Source organism: Agrilus planipennis, unplaced genomic scaffold, assembly GCF_000699045.2.
Source record: "Agrilus planipennis isolate EAB-ADULT unplaced genomic scaffold, Apla_2.0 scaffold56, whole genome shotgun sequence".
Classification (NCBI taxonomy): domain Eukaryota; kingdom Metazoa; phylum Arthropoda; class Insecta; order Coleoptera; family Buprestidae; genus Agrilus; species Agrilus planipennis.
In genome coordinates, this window is record NW_020438870.1 from 322,983 (window position 1) to 342,199 (window position 19,217).

The 19,217-nt window shown below is 30.5% G+C and overlaps 3 protein-coding genes across 4 annotated transcripts; 1 reads left to right on the forward strand and 2 right to left on the reverse strand.

Moving 5' to 3' along the window:
* Window positions 1-1,443: 1,443 nt before the first annotated feature.
* LOC108732708 (WAS/WASL-interacting protein family member 2) lies at window positions 1,444-9,118 on the reverse strand. 2 transcript variants are annotated; one of them, XM_018463657.2, is made up of 7 exons: window positions 8,378-9,118; window positions 7,556-7,684; window positions 5,833-6,014; window positions 5,466-5,772; window positions 4,967-5,379; window positions 4,614-4,818; window positions 1,444-2,576 (listed from the first exon to the last, which is right to left on the reverse strand). In XM_018463657.2, the coding sequence occupies exons 1-7, from the start codon at window positions 8,547-8,549 to the stop codon at window positions 2,497-2,499; spliced, it is 1,488 nt and encodes a 495-aa protein (XP_018319159.1). In that variant the 5' UTR covers window positions 8,550-9,118; the 3' UTR covers window positions 1,444-2,496. The 2 variants fall into 2 exon arrangements, with proteins under 2 accessions (XP_018319159.1, XP_018319160.1); XM_018463658.2 differs by lacking the exon at window positions 1,444-2,576 and adding an exon at window positions 3,556-3,972 and having other exon boundaries at window positions 8,378-9,116.
* A 737-nt stretch (window positions 9,119-9,855) lies between these two features.
* Window positions 9,856-14,290, forward strand: LOC108732701 (protein TRC8 homolog). The gene is made up of 3 exons (XM_018463650.2): window positions 9,856-10,226; window positions 10,384-10,994; window positions 12,966-14,290. Exons 1-3 carry the CDS (start codon window positions 9,983-9,985, stop codon window positions 14,049-14,051), a joined length of 1,941 nt encoding a protein of 646 aa, XP_018319152.1. The 5' UTR covers window positions 9,856-9,982; the 3' UTR covers window positions 14,052-14,290.
* A 472-nt stretch (window positions 14,291-14,762) lies between these two features.
* Window positions 14,763-18,905, reverse strand: LOC108732703 (F-box/LRR-repeat protein 2). Its single transcript, XM_018463651.1, has 8 exons — window positions 18,387-18,905; window positions 17,796-18,108; window positions 17,409-17,731; window positions 17,155-17,260; window positions 16,453-16,661; window positions 16,057-16,217; window positions 15,513-15,716; window positions 14,763-15,443 (listed from the first exon to the last, which is right to left on the reverse strand). Exons 1-8 carry the CDS (start codon window positions 18,501-18,503, stop codon window positions 15,308-15,310), a joined length of 1,569 nt encoding a protein of 522 aa, XP_018319153.1. The 5' UTR covers window positions 18,504-18,905; the 3' UTR covers window positions 14,763-15,307.
* Between the last annotated feature and the right edge of the window lie 312 nt (window positions 18,906-19,217).

A 19,217-nucleotide genomic window follows, 5' to 3' on the forward strand; every position in this document is an offset into this window, starting at 1 on the left:
GAATTTTCATCAAATTTGTGCACGCAAATTCTATTGAATGTTAAAATTTTAATATCATTGAGCCAAAAGAAGTATAATTTCAAAAATAAATATTACTGACACTCAAAAAAAACTGCCATGTTTAATCCTCAACCCTATAAAGGCTTTTAAGGATAAATTGTCTACATGCAAGTTTTGAAACTTAATTAAAACATTACTGTTGATAATGGTCCCCCAGAACTAAAATAAAATTATAGAGTCTACAGTACATTGATGAAACTCTACATTAAAAGGCTTACTTTTTCTTTAATTTAATTATTAGTCTTTTTAGGAATGTTTATAAGTAGAATATATTTGTTATCAATGTGAATCAATCATGAATCAGAAAAAATAAATGCAATTTCAAAGAAACAAAATTAACACATTTTAGTTATTCACAGGCGTTTGCTAACGAAGAAATTAATAAAAAAACAAAAAAATGTAACTGCGTAAAACTTACTACAATTACTAGTTATTCAAAATCAGACAAGCAGTGGAATGTTATCGAAAATTGGAAATAAACAAAAAATTAATAAATAATTAAAACACTAAAATAAGGAGAAAAGTGTGGGGTGCTAATATGTTTGCTATAAATAAGTATGTGTACAGTAACCATGCAGTCATCCCATATCTTCAGCATGATGATTCTGAAGGCAAATAAAAATGAAAATTAATTTAATTATATATTCACTCCTCTGTTTCTTTTTTAATAAATAGCACGAGCTTATGTTACTGTTATCTTATAATTAATTTGCTACCAAGAAGATAATAATAGCAATAATTATCATTTGTAGTGACCGATACCAAGGCATACTTATAAATATAGTTGTAAATTCCCCATAACTGCCAAGTCATAGGGCCTTTATTTAAAAAGAAAATTATTATATTATGTCACAGATAATTCTCTTATTGAAGAACAAAATCCAATACAGTAGGATAAAAAAGAGTTATTTTATTTACTAACGTTTCGCATTTAAGTGTAAGTTTTTTCAACGTTTGTCAAGTCAAAAGATCGTTACATTTAGATGACAAGGAATGTAAAAGTGGTACATATTATTGTGGTATGAAAGCATTAACTTGTACAACAAATTATATAGATAAAAGAATAAATTATAAAAAAATAAGACAATTATAAACCATATGATGACGTAAAGACTTCACATTTAAAAACGAAATGCAGAATCGACAATGCAATATTTATCTTTTTATTACATTGTCAATTTCTGTAAATAGTTCATCATTGTGTCAGCACATAATTTTGTTTTTAATTATTTATATAATTTATTATTTTAACTATATAAATTAGTATTCTCACTCTCAATGTCAGTTTTTATAAATTAACTCTTTTTTACTGGTTTTAATTCTGCACATTCTAGATTCTCGAATAAGGGGAAGAAATAGAAACTATACCAATAATTCTTATTGTTTTTTCTATTGTGTTGTTTAGTAGTATGTAATAAATATTATACAATAATAGCAATTAATACATTATAGTTCTTAATAACAACCTTCATCACAGTCTTGTTGTGGGCAGATCTGATATAGAACAATTGCAAAATTGATATGTGTTAAGAGTATGTAATTACAGTAAGCCTCTATTTCATCAATATCAAAAACACATTTATTTTCTTTTTTCTTTTAAACTGCAGTTAATCTAAAATTAACCCAATACACGTTTCTATAAGTACATAATGAGATGTAAAATAGAGACTCACAAATTTCACTATTTTTCTCTTTCCTAATGGTGACAAAGACTACTATACTTTTTTATAAAACGACTCATTATCTAAGGGCTATTGTACAAGAGAAGGTTCAACAATTTGATTTTGAAACATTAATACACCCTCACTATTATAGGCACAATAGATTCCCATTTGGTACTTGGTCTTTTTATTATCAACCTCTACTATTTATAAGAAACTATCACAAGTAAATACAATAGTGTCTGCTATTCATTTACTTATACACCCAAACCTAAGCTGCAATTAAACAATTTATTTAAGGTAACGAATTGCATTGTAAACATAAGAAAAAAACTTTTCTAGATGTTAACATACTCTCTCCTACATTCTCAGAAAATTTCACGCCCTACTTTCTGAAATATTATTTAAAAAATTATATAAATTGAGATGAAAAAACAGGTTTTTAGCAAATCATTACTTTATAAAAAAGTAAGTGGATTATTATTGTTTAAATCAATACCTCATTGTTTGGATTTGAAATCTAATTTCTTAAAAAAAAAGAGGGAATCAAAAAGAAATTTCGAGATAAAAAAAATAGTAATTATAAACTGCGCCATACCTTTCCCACATTTACGACTACCTACAACATACATACATCAGCCTTAACACGCACAGCGCGTCAGCGCAATGCATTGCACAGTATACAGCTCCGTCGAAATCGCGAATGTAGTAGGACAAGCGAACGACCGGGGCCTATATTTTAATGGGGCCGTCAAGGGACCCGTTTCGGCCATAGCTAGCACGCCGATGCATCCCATGTTCGGTTACCCAAAGACACATGGTTCGGTGGCATCGGTGCCTGTTGCTTATTACCAACTAAAATCGGAACAAATCAAGCAATATATGAATGCCTACAGACTATCCACAAAGAAACAGCCAAACAAATGAATGGGAATTAAGAAGACTATCTTTTAAGTAAAGAAGAATATGTATCAATTAAAACAGCAAAAAATATTTACATAACAGATAAAAAATATATACATAGAAGTAAACACTTGAATGTAAGCTACTTAAATAGATACTTTCATTTTAGACAATTTAAATTAAAAAATTCAACTGCTAAAAATATAATACTTCAATGAATAATTTCGCCAATTTACAGTAAACTTTATAATAAGGGACTATTCTCAACAGTGAAGTGACAACTGGACAATTTATACACTACACCCTACATACGTAATTTTCTAAAAGTTGTTAAGACGAAACATTAATTATCAAATTTTATTATTACGTTTAGCATTAAATAAGCTAATACATGTAGTCACGCACGCGAAGTAGATGTTATACTTATTTAGCCGGTAAGTATACTATAATAATCATCATTTATTTAAACAATATTTTCGACTGAGTATTTAAATGATACCACCGTGCAGTGCTACCTTTAATGAACGGAGTGCAACTCCCTCCAATCAACGAGCAGCGGCCACCACCGAAACTAACCACGTGCTCGCTAACTTACAGCCATGTTGCTAACTACTGTCGAATTTTCATCAAATTTGTGCACGCAAATTCTATTGAATGTTAAAATTTTAATATCATTGAGCCAAAAGAAGTATAATTTCAAAAATAAATATTACTGACACTCAAAAAAAACTGCCATGTTTAATCCTCAACCCTATAAAGGCTTTTAAGGATAAATTGTCTACATGCAAGTTTTGAAACTTAATTAAAACATTACTGTTGATAATGGTCCCCCAGAACTAAAATAAAATTATAGAGTCTACAGTACATTGATGAAACTNTATAAAAATCTCTACGCAAAGAAAAAATTTCGATTAATAAGAGTCTACAGTACATTGATGAAACTCTACATTAAAAGGCTTACTTTTTCTTTAATTTAATTATTAGTCTTTTTAGGAATGTTTATAAGTAGAATATATTTGTTATCAATGTGAATCAATCATGAATCAGAAAAAATAAATGCAATTTCAAAGAAACAAAATTAACACATTTTAGTTATTCACAGGCGTTTGCTAACGAAGAAATTAATAAAAAAACAAAAAAATGTAACTGCGTAAAACTTACTACAATTACTAGTTATTCAAAATCAGACAAGCAGTGGAATGTTATCGAAAATTGGAAATAAACAAAAAATTAATAAATAATTAAAACACTAAAATAAGGAGAAAAGTGTGGGGTGCTAATATGTTTGCTATAAATAAGTATGTGTACAGTAACCATGCAGTCATCCCATATCTTCAGCATGATGATTCTGAAGGCAAATAAAAATGAAAATTAATTTAATTATATATTCACTCCTCTGTTTCTTTTTTAATAAATAGCACGAGCTTATGTTACTGTTATCTTATAATTAATTTGCTACCAAGAAGATAATAATAGCAATAATTATCATTTGTAGTGACCGATACCAAGGCATACTTATAAATATAGTTGTAAATTCCCCATAACCAACAGATTAATAATAAAGATAGAAGAATCGACAAGTAAAAAATTGAAATTCTTGATTTTGTTTTAGATTGTACAATTATTGAGACATCTATGGCACAAGTGTGAAAATATATCAAGCCGATTTACCAAAAAGAGAACGGCTGAAATAAACTTCATACACGTTTAACATACTGATAGTAACTGCAAAATAAATATTAAATATTTCACCTTATAGCCTCATCAAAACTTAGTCATATGATAGCATAAATTAACAAGCTTCCTAAACTTTTTAAATTCATAATAAACTCGTTCTATTTTTAGAACTTATTTACCAGGATGCAAAGCAAATTCTGTTAAGCAAATAAACGAAAAAAGACTAGCTGAAGTTAAAAGAAACAAATCAGGCTGCGGTTGATTAAAAAATAAAAGAATGTTCTGTTACTGATATAAGTATTTGATACTTACCGTTGCGATTCGAATAAATCTTGGGAAATCCCCTGAAAACAGGTGGATTGGGTATCTCGATAATACTGTGGAAATACTCTTTATATTTTTGTTCTAAGTCAACTGGCGATATTCTTCTGCTCGCTGCACTATCCCTCATTGAAGAATGCCTTGGGGGAGGAGGCGGCGCAGCAGTAGTATTCGAACTGTGATTGCTATTTGGCACCTATAAAAATATAACACTTTCAAATATATATATATATATGCTTCAATTCAGTACAAGAAATGATTTTAAAATAATACTACTACTATATATTTACATTATGTTAATAACAAAAAATTGAAAGTAAATTCCTAAAAATATAACAACTTACTGCAGGAGGTGGTCTAAATGGCTGGGGAGTTCGATGGGGAGGTGGTGGAGGGGGGTGACTGGGCGGCTGAGGTATAGACGTTGGGGGAGGAGGTGGTGCGTGATTGGGGGGTTTCACCACAACAGTTTTGCTTATTGGAGGCGGAGGAGCTTGCTGCGTAGGTGCGGAAGGTGGAGGCGCGCTAGGACGACCATTAAGTGACGGCCGTGGTTTCTGAGTGAAAGTTTGTCCTAATGATTTATTTAGAGCCGAAGATATATTCCTGACTGTTCCAAATTTGGCTTGAAAATTTACATCGTTGTCTTCAGGGCTTTGGGGCGACGGTGTACGTGGACTACGCATACTCTGTGCCCGACTGATGCCGGATGGTCGACCGTTAATCATAAGCCGTTTTGGTGGTGCTGCTGGTTTTCCTAAATAATCATTAATTAATAAAACCAAGATTTCAATTATTATCAAAAAAAAATATGTAATAAGAAAGACGACGTTTTAAGATTACCGTTTAAAATTGGCGGTTTTGGAGCAAGATTTGGTTTCCGGTTGACTGGTTTCGCCGGAAGACTTAAGCTGGGTGGATCCGAGGAATCTAGCATACTCAAATTGGCACTGCTATTGGCTTTTCGATGCAAAGTGCTCACGTTTGGCTGCAATTTGTTTAAAGAGGTCTCTAAAGAATTCATTTGAGAATTAATGGCTTGCAAACTGCTCTTGAATGTGGTATTTGAACTAGAATATGACTTTTTATGTAACGACGTCCCACCCGTCTGCATTGTATTATCACAGCGATTTAAATTTTCGGTACTTTGCTGAAATTTAATTACAAAAATGGTACAAAAGAATAGAAAGGGTTGAATTTATTTGCTCACGCTAACGTTCCTGACGGGTGCAGGAGGAGGAGGTCCCCTATTTCTATTGCTATCGCTAGCCATTTGTTTTTTCAGCGCTGACTGTACTTCGTTTTGAATAGCACTAAACGACTTTTGTTGTTGAGGTGTCCCAGGAGATTTTGGAACCGAACTACTACCTGAATTAATGTTATTATTGCTACCTGTAATTTAATAAAAACTTGTTAAGATTGACGAAAAATCTGGTTTAACCAAAAATGGGGCTAATGCTCTCCATTTTAATGAATCAATAAGAAAACTAATTATAACTAAGAATTACTTTATTATAAAAATCTCTACGCAAAGAAAAAATTTCGATTAATAATCTCAATACATAACCAATTCTTAATGTATGTATAGTACTACAAGAAGTTGGTATTTTTTAATATGGATATTTTTTTAGAATTTTATTATCGATATTTGTTGGATGTGTTCAACTCAAACAATTACAAAAATCAAATAACTTTTAATTTCTTGAGATTGATGTATGACAATATCTTCTTAAACATGTAAAAGTACATAGATAACAATACATAAAACCACTAAATAAAAAACACATGCTACATTTAAACTAATTAAGTCTATTCGTTACCTTAGAGCCTTAGACAATGATCCAACATTTGTTTCATGAACTGGTAGACAGTATATTAAATGAAAAGAAAACTAACATACATAGCCAACACTTACAAACAATATCCTACTACAAATTTGTAAAACACAATTAAAAAGAACAAAAGATAAATAATGTTATGCACTATTTTTGTATAGTAAGAGACGTTCTTATATGAACGTTACTGGTCCAGTTTTAGTATTAATGAGGATGTAAGTAATAATATTCATGCACAATAATTACCTAAGACCTCAACTGAATACCCTTTTTTCCTTCCGTTACTTAAAACAGTCAAACCAAAGGTACCTAACAGCAGCACTTACTTCTACTACGCAAAACAATTTAGATCAGTGTTTCTCAAACTTTTTGTTCCTAATTTTGGTTAATAAAACATTTCTTACAACACAATAAAAATTCATAACTGTTTTTGGCATATTTGTGAATAAAAGTATCGTGTGTCACTGATTTGAATGATTTCTCTAATAAAATAAAAACAGACGTACCTTCGCCTCTAAAACTCATTCTTAATTAAATTTAACGTTAAAGGTCACGAAAAGATAAGTGACATCAACAAAAACCAGAGAAATAAAAGTGAACAAAATTTAGCAGCATTTCCCTAAAAATAAAATCTGAATTGTGTGCCAAAAAGTCAGGAGGTATAAATAGAAGTATACTTAATAAATTTACCCTTGTAAACAGCACTTGTTACAGAGATAAAGAAATTCACTTGATAAAACTGTTTAAGTGTATATTTGTTAAAATTAAAGAATATTTTTAATGAGTTGTCCCATTACTGTATATTGTTTGTAATATATGTTGGTAGAGGAACCAGAGGTACAGCAGTTTCAAGAATAGAGATAAAGGTACTTCATTTAATCATCTTTGGAAATATATTTCATTAGACTGGACTTGACATTTAATAAATATCAATAATACAATTCTTAAATAAAGTTCAACAATTAATATGATATTTAATCACAATGTATATTAGAAAACCAATATTTCATGGAAGTGTACATTCTAAAATGGACGACTTTCTTTTTATCTAAATAAATTATTTGGGTACAGTTTCTATTTGAATAAAAAGCACCTTACCTGTTTGCTTAATAGGCCTAAGCTTTGGCATACCTCCAGCAAATAGGCCTCCTAATGCAAGCCCATTTGGAGTGGAAGAAATATTTGATGCATTATTAGTGGAAGTATTGGAATTCGTAGCTTGCTTTCCTAAAAAGGTTTATAATAATACTTTTCTAGCAGCAAAATAAAACATAAGACACTTAAAGTATAAGGCATGTTAAAGACCTAATTAGCAGAAACTGATTTACACAATTTACAACAATGACGTTAGGAAAAGCATATATTTTGAGGATCATAAAATCATTAATGTAGAACAAAAAATTTTTGAACACTTCTTTTTTATTTTAGTTGTATGGTATTTAAATATTTTATTTATGAAGCAATGCAAGAAGCATTAAAAATGAAAATTAAATTAAAAGCCAACCTTTCATAATTAAGAGGTAGTTTAATACAATTGATTGGAATGAAAACTGTTCTGTCACATTAAATCTTGAAAAAGAGATTATGAAATATGACATACTTTTAATATGCATCTACTTGTGTTTAACATGATTGCTTCATTTAAATGACACTGGGTATTTAAACTACTGCCTCATCATAATTTTCATTAAGACATTAGCTTTACTTCCTCATTCATATATATAGCTGTAATTACAAATTTACTTCTCTTTTACCAATTGTTTTATTATTTCACATAATAAATATTTTAAATCGAATTATAGTCATGATAGTGCAATTAAACTCTACTATTATTTAATCAATGAACACAAAGTTATTGAAAAGCAAATAGGTACATACTTTATTCAAATAAATATTAAAATATTTAGCTGATATACAAACCTATAATTGGTGCACTTCGATCATTGGTGACAGCCTTTTTCAATCTTGCCCCTTGTTGAATTGATTTAAGAAGAGCTCCTCGATCTACATTTTTTACAGGAGCAACACTCATTTGAGGTGGAGGTCCCAATAGGGGCGGAGGACCCGGAGGCGGAGGTGGTGGCGCAGGCATTTTTAAAATAATTTTGAAGAAACTAATTCCTCAATTAATAAACTTAATCGTTCATATGCAGATTTATTCGCAAGTGAATTACCAAAACTAACATGTTCAGTTGCCTTAAGCCCCCTTACCAGTACTTTACAATGTTTTTGTATGAAGTCTGCCCATAAATAGTTATCAAGGCTGTGTTTCATATCGACATCTCGGGTACACCAATTTTTCTCTGCTATTATCTTTATCAAGAAATATCACAAAATTCCTCACTCAATTATCACCACCACACGCAAAATTTTACTATCACATACATTGCTCGTAATAATAATCAACCCCCAGGTATACCTAGATGTTTTCACCTGTCTAGTACAGCTATCCCACAGACCTTATTCCACATTAACTTTTAATGTTTTACGTTGATGCCCTCAATCGCACACACAAATTTTTTAAACATGAAACAATTACATTTCGCCTAATTCCATTTTTTTTGAATTAGTCACTTTTACACATATATATAATAATCATCCAAGTTATCAAAATGGCGGATTAAATCTATTATTCATGTCGAAAGTGTCTAAATACACAGTGATACACAGTTTCTTATTTCGATTATTAGCCAAGGAAATTCTGAAAATAACAAATACCAAAAATATATTTTAACAAAAATATAAGATCGTGTTAAATGTTTATCTATATATATATAAAAAACCAATTTTTGTTTCAAATTGAAAGCAAATTTTGAACAAAATATTTTCTTTTAATTATAGAGAGAACTAAAATACTCGGCTTACTTCAGTTCACCGTTGTAAAATATTTCTTAACAAGCAGGAGATATGCTTATTTTGTCTCGCCTGGAATAAAAAAAGTCTATCAAATGGTTGCAATACTTTATCTCCTGCTGCTTACTCAACTTTGAAGTTAAAATAGTAAAACAAATCTCCCGCAGAGGAAACTAAATATAATTCTTCCCATTTTAAATATTTCATGCAGGAACATATGCTACATAATAGTGAAAGTATATCTATTTATTTCTAGTCAATTATTAAAGTTTACTATCGTAATAACTTTTTGCTAGATTTGTCACCACATGCCTCCTTAATTTTTAATTAGTCGTAGTCAATACATGTTTTTCTGATTACATTTATTCACCCTTTTTTTTTATGAAATTATGGTTTTAATAAATTCTGGGAATATTTTCGGTATTTATTAAAAAATAATTTGAAAACAAAAATATTGTATTAATATACCATGAACATCACGTTTTGTTCCGATTTAACCACCATCTGTCAATTGGCGTATAAATTATACTACATTCCGTCATTCCCATTTCGTAGAATCCTATTATAACGATCATTGCGAACATTGACAAAACGAACATCAATGTCACCTGTTTAGATTTAACAAATATGAAGTAAATTTTCAGTGTCATACAAAACAAAGACTGAAATGAAATGTCGTTCCGAACAAAAGTACTAGATTTAGTGGAGGTGTTACTTAGGGTGCCACCGTTGTTTGTAATTGACGAAATTTTAAAAATAGGATTAGGTCTGTCGGAGCTCACCGAATATGACTTAACAGATATCGACCAAAAATTAGGAGACAATTTATTAAATTATTCAACTCCAATTCATTATGATCCAACGTTTTACAGATTTATAATCGTTTCTCTGTCTAGGCTGGTATTAAGTTTTTTAGGTAAGTGCTCATAATTACTTTAACCTTTTAATACCCATAGTTTGAAATTTTTGGTTAATTCACTTATTTCAAAGATACTAAATGGTATTTGATTAAAATAATAAAAGTTATTAGGCTTATTAGAATTTGCATCTGCATTTAATTAATTCTGTTCCAGGATGTGCTGCTGCATTGTGTCTTTTTGTTCTGAGCACAAAGTACTTGATGGTTGTTTACATGTACCTTATGTCTGTTGGAATAGTCTTTGTTTCATATTGGACAAATTTGAGTACAATGAAGTCAATAATGACATTATTAAGTGAACCAGATGTAGTTAAGACCAGTATCCTTGAGGATCTACTGTCATTGAATATATCCAGGCTTTATGAGTCTTCAAGCTATGTCACTGTTATCTTACAGAATTATGTATTGCAAAGTTTATTCTCATTTCTTTTTATAAATATTCATCTTGGACCCCGTTATCCATTTGTTCAGAAGTTAATTCCAGTTGCATTTTTGACACCATCAATTTTAGCAATATTACCAATACCAGCAAACATTTTAACACATGCACCAGTTTTTGCTGCGTTACTACCCCTTGCTCTTGTGAAGTTTGTGTTGTGGGCCTCAGTTTTAACTGTCATTCAAGTAGTTTACAATGGTTATGTACATGCTCGAAATTTTGTATCTGATTTTGGAATGTCTGCACTTATTGAAGCAGAATGGCTTAGATTAAGTGTGCCTGAAGTTTTAAGAACATTTTGGTTCTTGAGAGTATTGGAACACGCAGTAAGTTTTTATTTGTTCATATATTTGTACACTAAGAACTTGTTTTTAATTTTAAAGAACAAAATTATACCATTACCTTGGTGCTTTACCTTGTATTTTGAGTTTTACATTTCTTACCAAAGTAACTGTCAATTTTTTTGTACTGTGCAACAGCAAAGTACATATTTATCAACTAAAAACTAGGTTGTTTATTAGATAAGTTAACTCTTTTTTTAATTTTTATATTTCCCAGTACTGTTTACTTTTGTTTATTTTCATATAGGTTCCAGCAAAAGTATTTTTTACAATTATTTCATCAGTTTCATCATTTATAATATTCTGACCTGAAACATAATTATCTTTATTTTTTGTAATAGGAAATTATGTAGTTATTTTATTATTTTTTAATTTTTATGGGTGAAGCATCGTTTTTGCAGCATCGTTAATGCTATGATAATGTTATTAGTAGTTTTTATTGACATATTGTGAAAAAATTCCAGATTATGACCTATTAATTTATTAACTGTATTATTATAATTTACGCACTTAAATGAACTTAAATTATTAATTGGAACTAGTATTGGAAATGTATATTTCTATATTTCCACAAAAAGAAAAAACAAATTGAATGTCAAAGAAACAGAAAATTGCGTTTTGCTGTACTTGACGACGTTTGCTCTTAAGATTTTAGCCTGATAAAAGCTTATCACTTTTGCAATATCTGCTTTCATATTTAAAGGCTTGCGTAATAGTAAAGGCCGGCCATAGCTAGATAAGAATCATACCACAATAACAAGATTGTTTAAATAAAAAATCTAAACGAATCATTAATTGCAGATTTCGTTTAATTCAAATTTTACGATACAATCTTTTCTATTCGACCTTAATTAATTACATAATAATTATTTAAACCTTCGGCAGTGTCCTAAATTAAGTAAATAATGTTTTGTAGAGATTGTCTTAAATTTAGTGACCGTTTTTATTTTCGAATTTTTATACAAATTGCACTCGTATAAGACAGTAGCTATAATTNTTTTTCTCCTTTGCCTATTACAAACAATAAATAATTACACGTGGGTACATACATAAATATGTATTTTCTAATCCTTTTTTGTTTTCAAGAAAATGTCCTGCATATACGTGATATTTATACATATGTACCTACACTTCTTCTTCTTGTTTTGTTGCAAATACGTGCCATGAATAAACTTCAATTCACGATCAATGGCGGAGCTCGTATTTTCAAATACAGATAAAGATTAAAAACTGATTCTGATACTGAAAATTAATTATTAGCTCTGGTAAACGAAAATATTTTAAATGTTTTATGGACAATGGTTGCTAATGAAAGCGTAAAAAATACACTGATCAGTTGATTTTCAATGACACTTCAGAAATTAGACTCGTTTAATTAATTAATTACCATGTGTAATTATGATAGGTTTCTTTTATCAGATTAATGCTGTGAAGATGATTGTATCAAATTTGAAAACAACCTTTGAATTATCAAAATAATATGGCATCACGTTTAAAAAAATATCAAATGAAAGTTTTTTTTAGGTATCAGTACTTTTTTTTAATGATTTTCTATTTAATTTTTCTAATTCGTGTTAGTAAATAGAATAATTATATACACATGCGTAAATCTACACAAAAGGATGTAAAGGTGTCCCACTTCTGAAAAAATTTCATGCATATTAATTCATTTTACGTAACACTATTACTTAATTGTGTACGATTTGTGAAGGATGATGAATTGTTGAGTGTTACAAAAAATATTGAAATGATGATGTTAACTAACCAAGTTGTTCTTGTCTTAAATTATTATTTTAATTATTATTAAACAAAATATACGGTACGATAATTTTTGCAATAATATTTTAAAAACTTTTGCGTTGCTTTGTATGTATTTATGAGTTTATATAATATATTTTTTATCGGAGTCGAGTCTAACAAGATTATACATTTTCTGACTTGTATCTCGTATTACAGTTAATATTCTTCATGAACGGAACATGGAATGAAGTTGACGAGCTTACACCTGCTTTTCGATTGGTGAAAAACCTAATGGTATCAGGTTGTGACACATTGACCGCCGTTCTGGGTATAACCAGTGTCGTCTCGTACATTTGCCATCACATCGGAAAATTCTTTCAGTGGGTTCTACTAACAGAAGACGATAACGATAAAAGTATAGGAACAGTATCTGCCATCCTCTTTTACGTACTCGCATTACAAACTGGTCTAACTGGACTTGAACCGGAAAAACGGTTCGTTCGCCTTTGCCGGAACTTCTGCCTGCTTTTTACTGCACTTTTGCATTTCATTCACAACATCGTCAATCCACTTTTGATGAGTCTTAGTGCCTCTCACAATCCTTCCCTTAAAAGGCATTTTAGAGCCTTACTCGTCTGTAGCTTTCTAGTTGTATTTCCGGTTCTACTTCTCTACTATTTGTGGTCCAATCACGAAGCCTCTACATGGCTTTTGGCTGTATCCGCTTTCAGTATAGAAGTGATAGTGAAAGTTGGAGTTTCATTATGTATATATTGGCTTTTTATGATGGATGCTAGACGGGAAACATTTTGGGAAGAGCTGGACGACTATGTTTATTATATTCGGGCATTTGGAAACACTGTAGAATTCTGCTTCGGTATTTTCCTCTTCTTTAACGGTGCTTGGATTCTTATATTTGAAAGTGGAGGTGCTATCAGAGCAGTAATGATGTGCATTCATGCTTACTTTAACATTTGGTGTGATGCTAGAGCAGGGTGGTCTGTTTTTATGAAGAGACGTACAGCAGTTCATAAAATCGAAAGTTTACCAGAAGCTGATGACGAACAGCTCCAGAGGCTGGACGACGTTTGTGCCATTTGTTATCAGGAGATGAGATCAGCTAAGATAACGAGATGTCGCCACTTTTTCCATGGTGTTTGCTTGAGGAAGTGGTTGTACGTCCAAGATAGGTGTCCTCTCTGTCACGAGATTCTCCATAGCGTAGAATGTGGTGAACAGAAGAACACCAGCTCTCAACACGTGCAGCAGATGCAATTACAAAATGAAGAAGTGAATAGGTGATAGTCTACGATTTTTTTTGTGATTTTGTACATAAAAGAAGTTTCCCAATGTGTCCACTAATCGACCAAGTTAACGAGGTAACTGGAGAAAATCTTAATGTGATCCTGCTTGGCAGTATTTTTGAAGTGGGTTACTTTTGTATTCATCCTTGTTGTAGTTTGTATACAATAACGTAAAAAGATTGATTACGATTTGTGGACATATTGTATATATAATATATAATAGAAGTTTCATACTACTGTTGATTTATTTTTAAATACAGTCCTAAGCAGAAGAGATTTTTTAAGTTTGTTTTTAATCTAAAAAGTTAACCCCATTGATTTTTTACGGTAAAAATTATATGTATACAGGGTGTTACAGATTTGTGCAAAAAATTAATGATGTTCTTTTATGTATCTATATTGAATTAAACTTATAAGCACCATTTTCAAGTAATATCTCAATGTTTAGTCGATTTTTAAGAAACAAACGCAATTCGACATGGTACTCTGTATATTTACAATTTTCCTCAACGTGAAAAATGATTTTTTGAAATTAAAAAAGCATGCACTACATATCTAAGTTAGGGTTATATTCCTATTGCAATAGTGATTATGTTTGATTTTTTTATGGAAAACAGTTATGTTTATTTTTCAATTTTATTTTCTGTGATCTCTGAATTTTTAAATAAATTTTATTAAACGAAGGGCAGGTAGTTTAATTTAACTTAAACTAGAATAATGCTTTATTTATAATTCTTTGTAATTTTTCACAACTCTTTACTGTTTGTAAATACATTCCTGGTGTACATTACTATTGTAACTGCACTGTCTATTATAAAAGCTATATTTATATACAGTTATTTATTGAGCTATTGGTAACCTTTGTAGTCCAAAAATGTATACATATTTCCTTTCGTCAATTAATTTTAAACTTTTTTTATGCTCCTGTCTTACAGTAAACGCTCGATAGAATGAACCAAAACAACATTATTGATTTGTTCACTTTTTCAAATTTTGTACGAAGTTAATAGGTAATAAATGGCAATAGTGAAATGTCGATCTTAATGATCAATTTCTATAACCGAACGTTTGTAGTTTGTTCACATCATGTGACGGTCTAGCATGATTGCTATGTTGTTCATATTTTGTGGGATAGTTTCGAGTGTTTACTGCATTTAATAAATTGTTATTAATTTAGGAATTTCTCCAAATTATACACGCATATCAGTTTTAGCTTGAAAAGAATATATACAAAAAATCCAATGCGATTTAACTTTAGTTAAAAATTAGTTCTCGGTAATTCCCCAAAAGATAATAATTGGAAACTCTACAGTTGGTGAGTGTTCTTACAACGGTCATTCTGTCAGCTCTTTCAAAGTTTGCTTTTACGATTTCGTAGTAACGACCGTCACTAGAAAAAGGAGAATATTTTTTTTATTACCTATACGTTATTAATTAGTCAAGCAGATTTTGGGTATACCTTATCACAAGACATCTTAGTTTTAAGCATTTTACTCGTAAAGTGTCAATAGCTTTTTGGCTTTTATCAGAAAATCGTAAATTATCTGGGTCCCATCGTAATTCTAAGCGTTCGAGTTTTGGACAATTGCTGGCAATACCGTCCATTAATTGATCCACTAATACATTACCACCAAGTTTCTCTTGGGTCCCCATCACTAGTATTCTTAAAGGCGTATACTAAATGTTAATACAAAATCAAGACAATTTAAATACAGTGCAATGTATTGTGTAAGTTTATCAGAATGAAGAAAGTATGTTGACCTAAAAGAATAAAACTTGGATTATATCGCACCAGAGTACAATTTTTGATAACAGGGAATACCCACCTACTCTTCTTATTAAATTATATCGTAATTAAAATTAGAATTAATTATTGCAAGTCATTAGATATGTAATAGTAATAATAATAATGATGATGTAGAAAACGCATTGAAAATTAAATAAATTAAAGAGGAAATCTCACAGCAAAGATTCAAAATTGTGTAATATATGTATACACCTACTTGGCATTATTAAGTATAGGAAGAACATTCTGCCATAAAGAATCAGTGATATGGGTCATTCCTGACAGACAAAGTCCTTGAAGCTGGTGACCATGTTTGGATAAAAATTTATAAAGGGCATCTTCAGTTAAGTTGTCTGAACTATCCAAATCCAATGCAATCTGTGAAATATATTCTTTGTTCGAAATTAATTTATCACTATCTGGAAGTCACAAATGTGATGTTCTGCGACTTAAATTGTATCAAATTTGATAAAGTTACCGTCAAAATAAAAACATTATGAGATTATATTATCGGCATTGTTTGTAACAAACAACCCTGAAAATTGTATGTGCCAAAGTCTCTTCATTGCTTATTAGTTTCTTGTAAATAGATGCTAATTTTTTATATACCTACAAGATTTTTTACGTTGCCGTTTTCCATCCAAGCCTTAAGAACACTATCGTTGAAACCATTAATTTGTCCTGCACTTAAAAATCGTAGACCAGGTAGTCTGGTTAGCATATCTGTTAAACACTCGGTAGAAAGATCGGTTGCTGTAATATCCAGTTCCTGGAGAGCGCATTTTTCCCATTCTACTTGTAACAAATATTCACTTTGCAAACCTTAAAAAATCACATTTAAAATTAGTAATGAACATAAAAAATTTATTTTGTAAAAAAAGTAGTAATTGATTGAATCCTTAAGAAAATATACATAGCTACATTGAGTATTATATTTTGATAAGAAACAAAAAAAGCACAACAAATTTTCGGGAAATCCAAACTTAAGAACAACAAATAACTGTTTTCGGGAAATCCAAACATAAAGCTTTTATTTCAATTGTTATTTTGTTGTGATAAAGAGTTTTCTATTAAAGACGATTATAATCTTAATAAAAAAAAAATAAAATAAATTATTTAAATCCATTTTCGTTCAGTAAATAAATCAATTTTAGGTCAGTACCTATTTTATTACCAAAACGATTAGTATAAAAATGTAAACAGTCAATACAAAAAGTAATATTTTGCTAATTTTTTATGATTTCATATCAATCAACAGAGCAGTTAGTAATTAGTAATTGCCAAACAGCAACAGCAATCTGTTTTTAATTCTTACTTGTTCCATTTAAGAGTAGACATCGTAAACGTCTGTTTCTTTGAAATAGAACTTTCAAAGTTGTTCCTGTTACTTTCGCGCAATAGTTTACCGCCAGACATTCTAACTGAAATAAATTGCAAGAAATTTTATGTTCTTTATTACTTAGTTGAAGTTGGCCAGAAATTACAGATTTACTGTAACGAGTTTATATCCATGATCAATTTTAAATTTTTGATGGCAACAACAACTTTCGTAACAACCTTCGTATTTACCTGAATGCAATTTGAACTAAATGCGTCTATATGACTGTCGTCCACGAAGTTTATGCCATACAGATTTATTACTCTTAGATTGGGCGTAGCAGATTTTAATTTGTGAACGTTAATAACTTCATACACTTCTTCTTCCTCTTCTTCCATTTTTTCGTAAGTGCCGACTAAATGCAAAATTTCAAGCCCGTTGATAAAGTTATAGATCTTTCGCATAAAACCCTCCATAAAAATTACTTCGGACAAACAAATGCACAAATATTTTAATTTTGTAGGAAATCCCTGTAATTCGCTAAAGTCATGAAGCTGCATGGCAGTTGAGAAATCTAAAATGAACACCGAATAAAATGATAATGATAAATAATTACCACTTATATTGCGGGGAATTACCTAGTAACATGTGCGTTAAGTTGGGACATTTATTGGCCAATTCGTGTAAAACAGTGTGCGTAATGAGTTCGATAGGCAATTCTATATAACGCAGAGATGGTCCAAATCTAATACTGATAAGAGCCAGTAATGATTCTAAAGAACTGACATGTAATCCTGACACTTCGGGCCTTAAGGACACATATTTCCATAGTCTGGTATCGTAGGCTATCATACGCCATTTTTTGCAAACTCGTGCCATTCTGCATATTTCTCTATGCGATAAATAACTGAATATGTGCAAAAGAACTTTGTCAGGCATTTTATCGATGGTCTGTAAAAACATGTTAATAACTGCTATAAGAAATGAGTATTTAAAAAAAAGCGGAAAGCATTAAGTTTTTGCTGAAGTATGTACAAGTCTAGTAAACGTTTAGCCCTCTTTTTTGCAGTAAAATGTGAATAATTGGATACTATTTTACAAATTTTATTTGAACTCGAAAAATTTGACCATGCACTTGTACTTGTACGATAATAAAAATTAATTCAATAATTAGTCCTTGATCCTTTTAACTTGAGTATAGATTTTACGATAACTAGATTTAGACATACCGTTGTAAATCTAGGAGATTTAACTGGTGTACCATCAGTAACATAAAGCTGATGGCCCTCGAGTGCCAATTGTCCCCAAACATCCGTTTGAGCGTCTAACCCACCCCCACTAAACATTGACGCACAATTCGATCGATCCAATAAAACGGGAAATCAATAAATTCCTTCACATTAAAGGATTGATCGACTTTAATTGTCAACAGCCGTCGACAGTTGCTGTTTACGTAACAAAGTTCCGCGACTGAACCATTTGAAATGAAATAGAATGAGAATACTCTAAATTCTCCAAAAATAACTTAAAAATAAAACAAGACCCCAACACTGATGCCAGAAATATTTAAGGTGTAGGTGGAGAATTGTGGCTGTTTAGCACTTGATTTTGATTATTCATAGTAAAGTTTGCGGCTAATTCTAAGTCGTTTACCTGTTAGGTAGTCCCAACATTTATCAAATTAATGTGGTATGCGAAAATAATATTTATGAGCATGTAGTAAAATTTTATGCAATTCAGTTACACTGTTAAGCAAAATTAGCCCACTTTTTCAAATTTAAAAATTAAAACTTTTTTTTAAAAGAGTTTTCCCATAAAAATTTCTTAATTTATCTTTCTTTATGATTATGTCTATATAAGGTAAAAATCAAGCTATTTAGGGGAAGCTTCTTTATTTATGTCTTACACGTATAAACCTTTGCCCCTACATAGCTTGATTTTTACCTTATACAATTGTTTTTCGGGAAGAAATGGCAACAAACATTATGTCTGTATTCTTGTTTGAATGGTTTGTAATTTTTTTGTGTGAGTACATATTAATTCTTATCTGCTTATTAAAA

Bases quoted from the DNA above. Each gene is read 5' to 3' on its own strand.
- LOC108732708 (XM_018463657.2), bottom strand. From the start codon at position 8,549: ATGCCTGCGCCACCACCTCCGCCTCCGGGTCCTCCGCCCCTATTGGGA. The intron at 7,685-8,377 runs GTTTGTATATCA...AAACCTTTTTAG, and splicing joins TCGAAGTGCACCAATTATAG to GAAAGCAAGCTACGAATTCC. The intron at 5,773-5,832 runs GTGAGCAAATAA...ATTAAATTTCAG, and splicing joins CACCCGTCAGGAACGTTAGC to CAAAGTACCGAAAATTTAAA.
- LOC108732701 (XM_018463650.2), top strand. From the start codon at position 9,983: ATGTCGTTCCGAACAAAAGTACTAGATTTAGTGGAGGTGTTACTTAGG. The intron at 10,227-10,383 runs GTAAGTGCTCAT...ATTCTGTTCCAG, and splicing joins GCTGGTATTAAGTTTTTTAG to GATGTGCTGCTGCATTGTGT. The intron at 10,995-12,965 runs GTAAGTTTTTAT...CTCGTATTACAG, and splicing joins TGAGAGTATTGGAACACGCA to TTAATATTCTTCATGAACGG.
- LOC108732703 (XM_018463651.1), bottom strand. From the start codon at position 18,503: ATGTTTAGTGGGGGTGGGTTAGACGCTCAAACGGATGTTTGGGGACAA. The intron at 18,109-18,386 runs GTATGTCTAAAT...ATGTTTTTACAG, and splicing joins AATCTCCTAGATTTACAACG to ACCATCGATAAAATGCCTGA. The intron at 17,261-17,408 runs GTAAATACGAAG...AATTTATTTCAG, and splicing joins TTAGTTCAAATTGCATTCAG to TTAGAATGTCTGGCGGTAAA.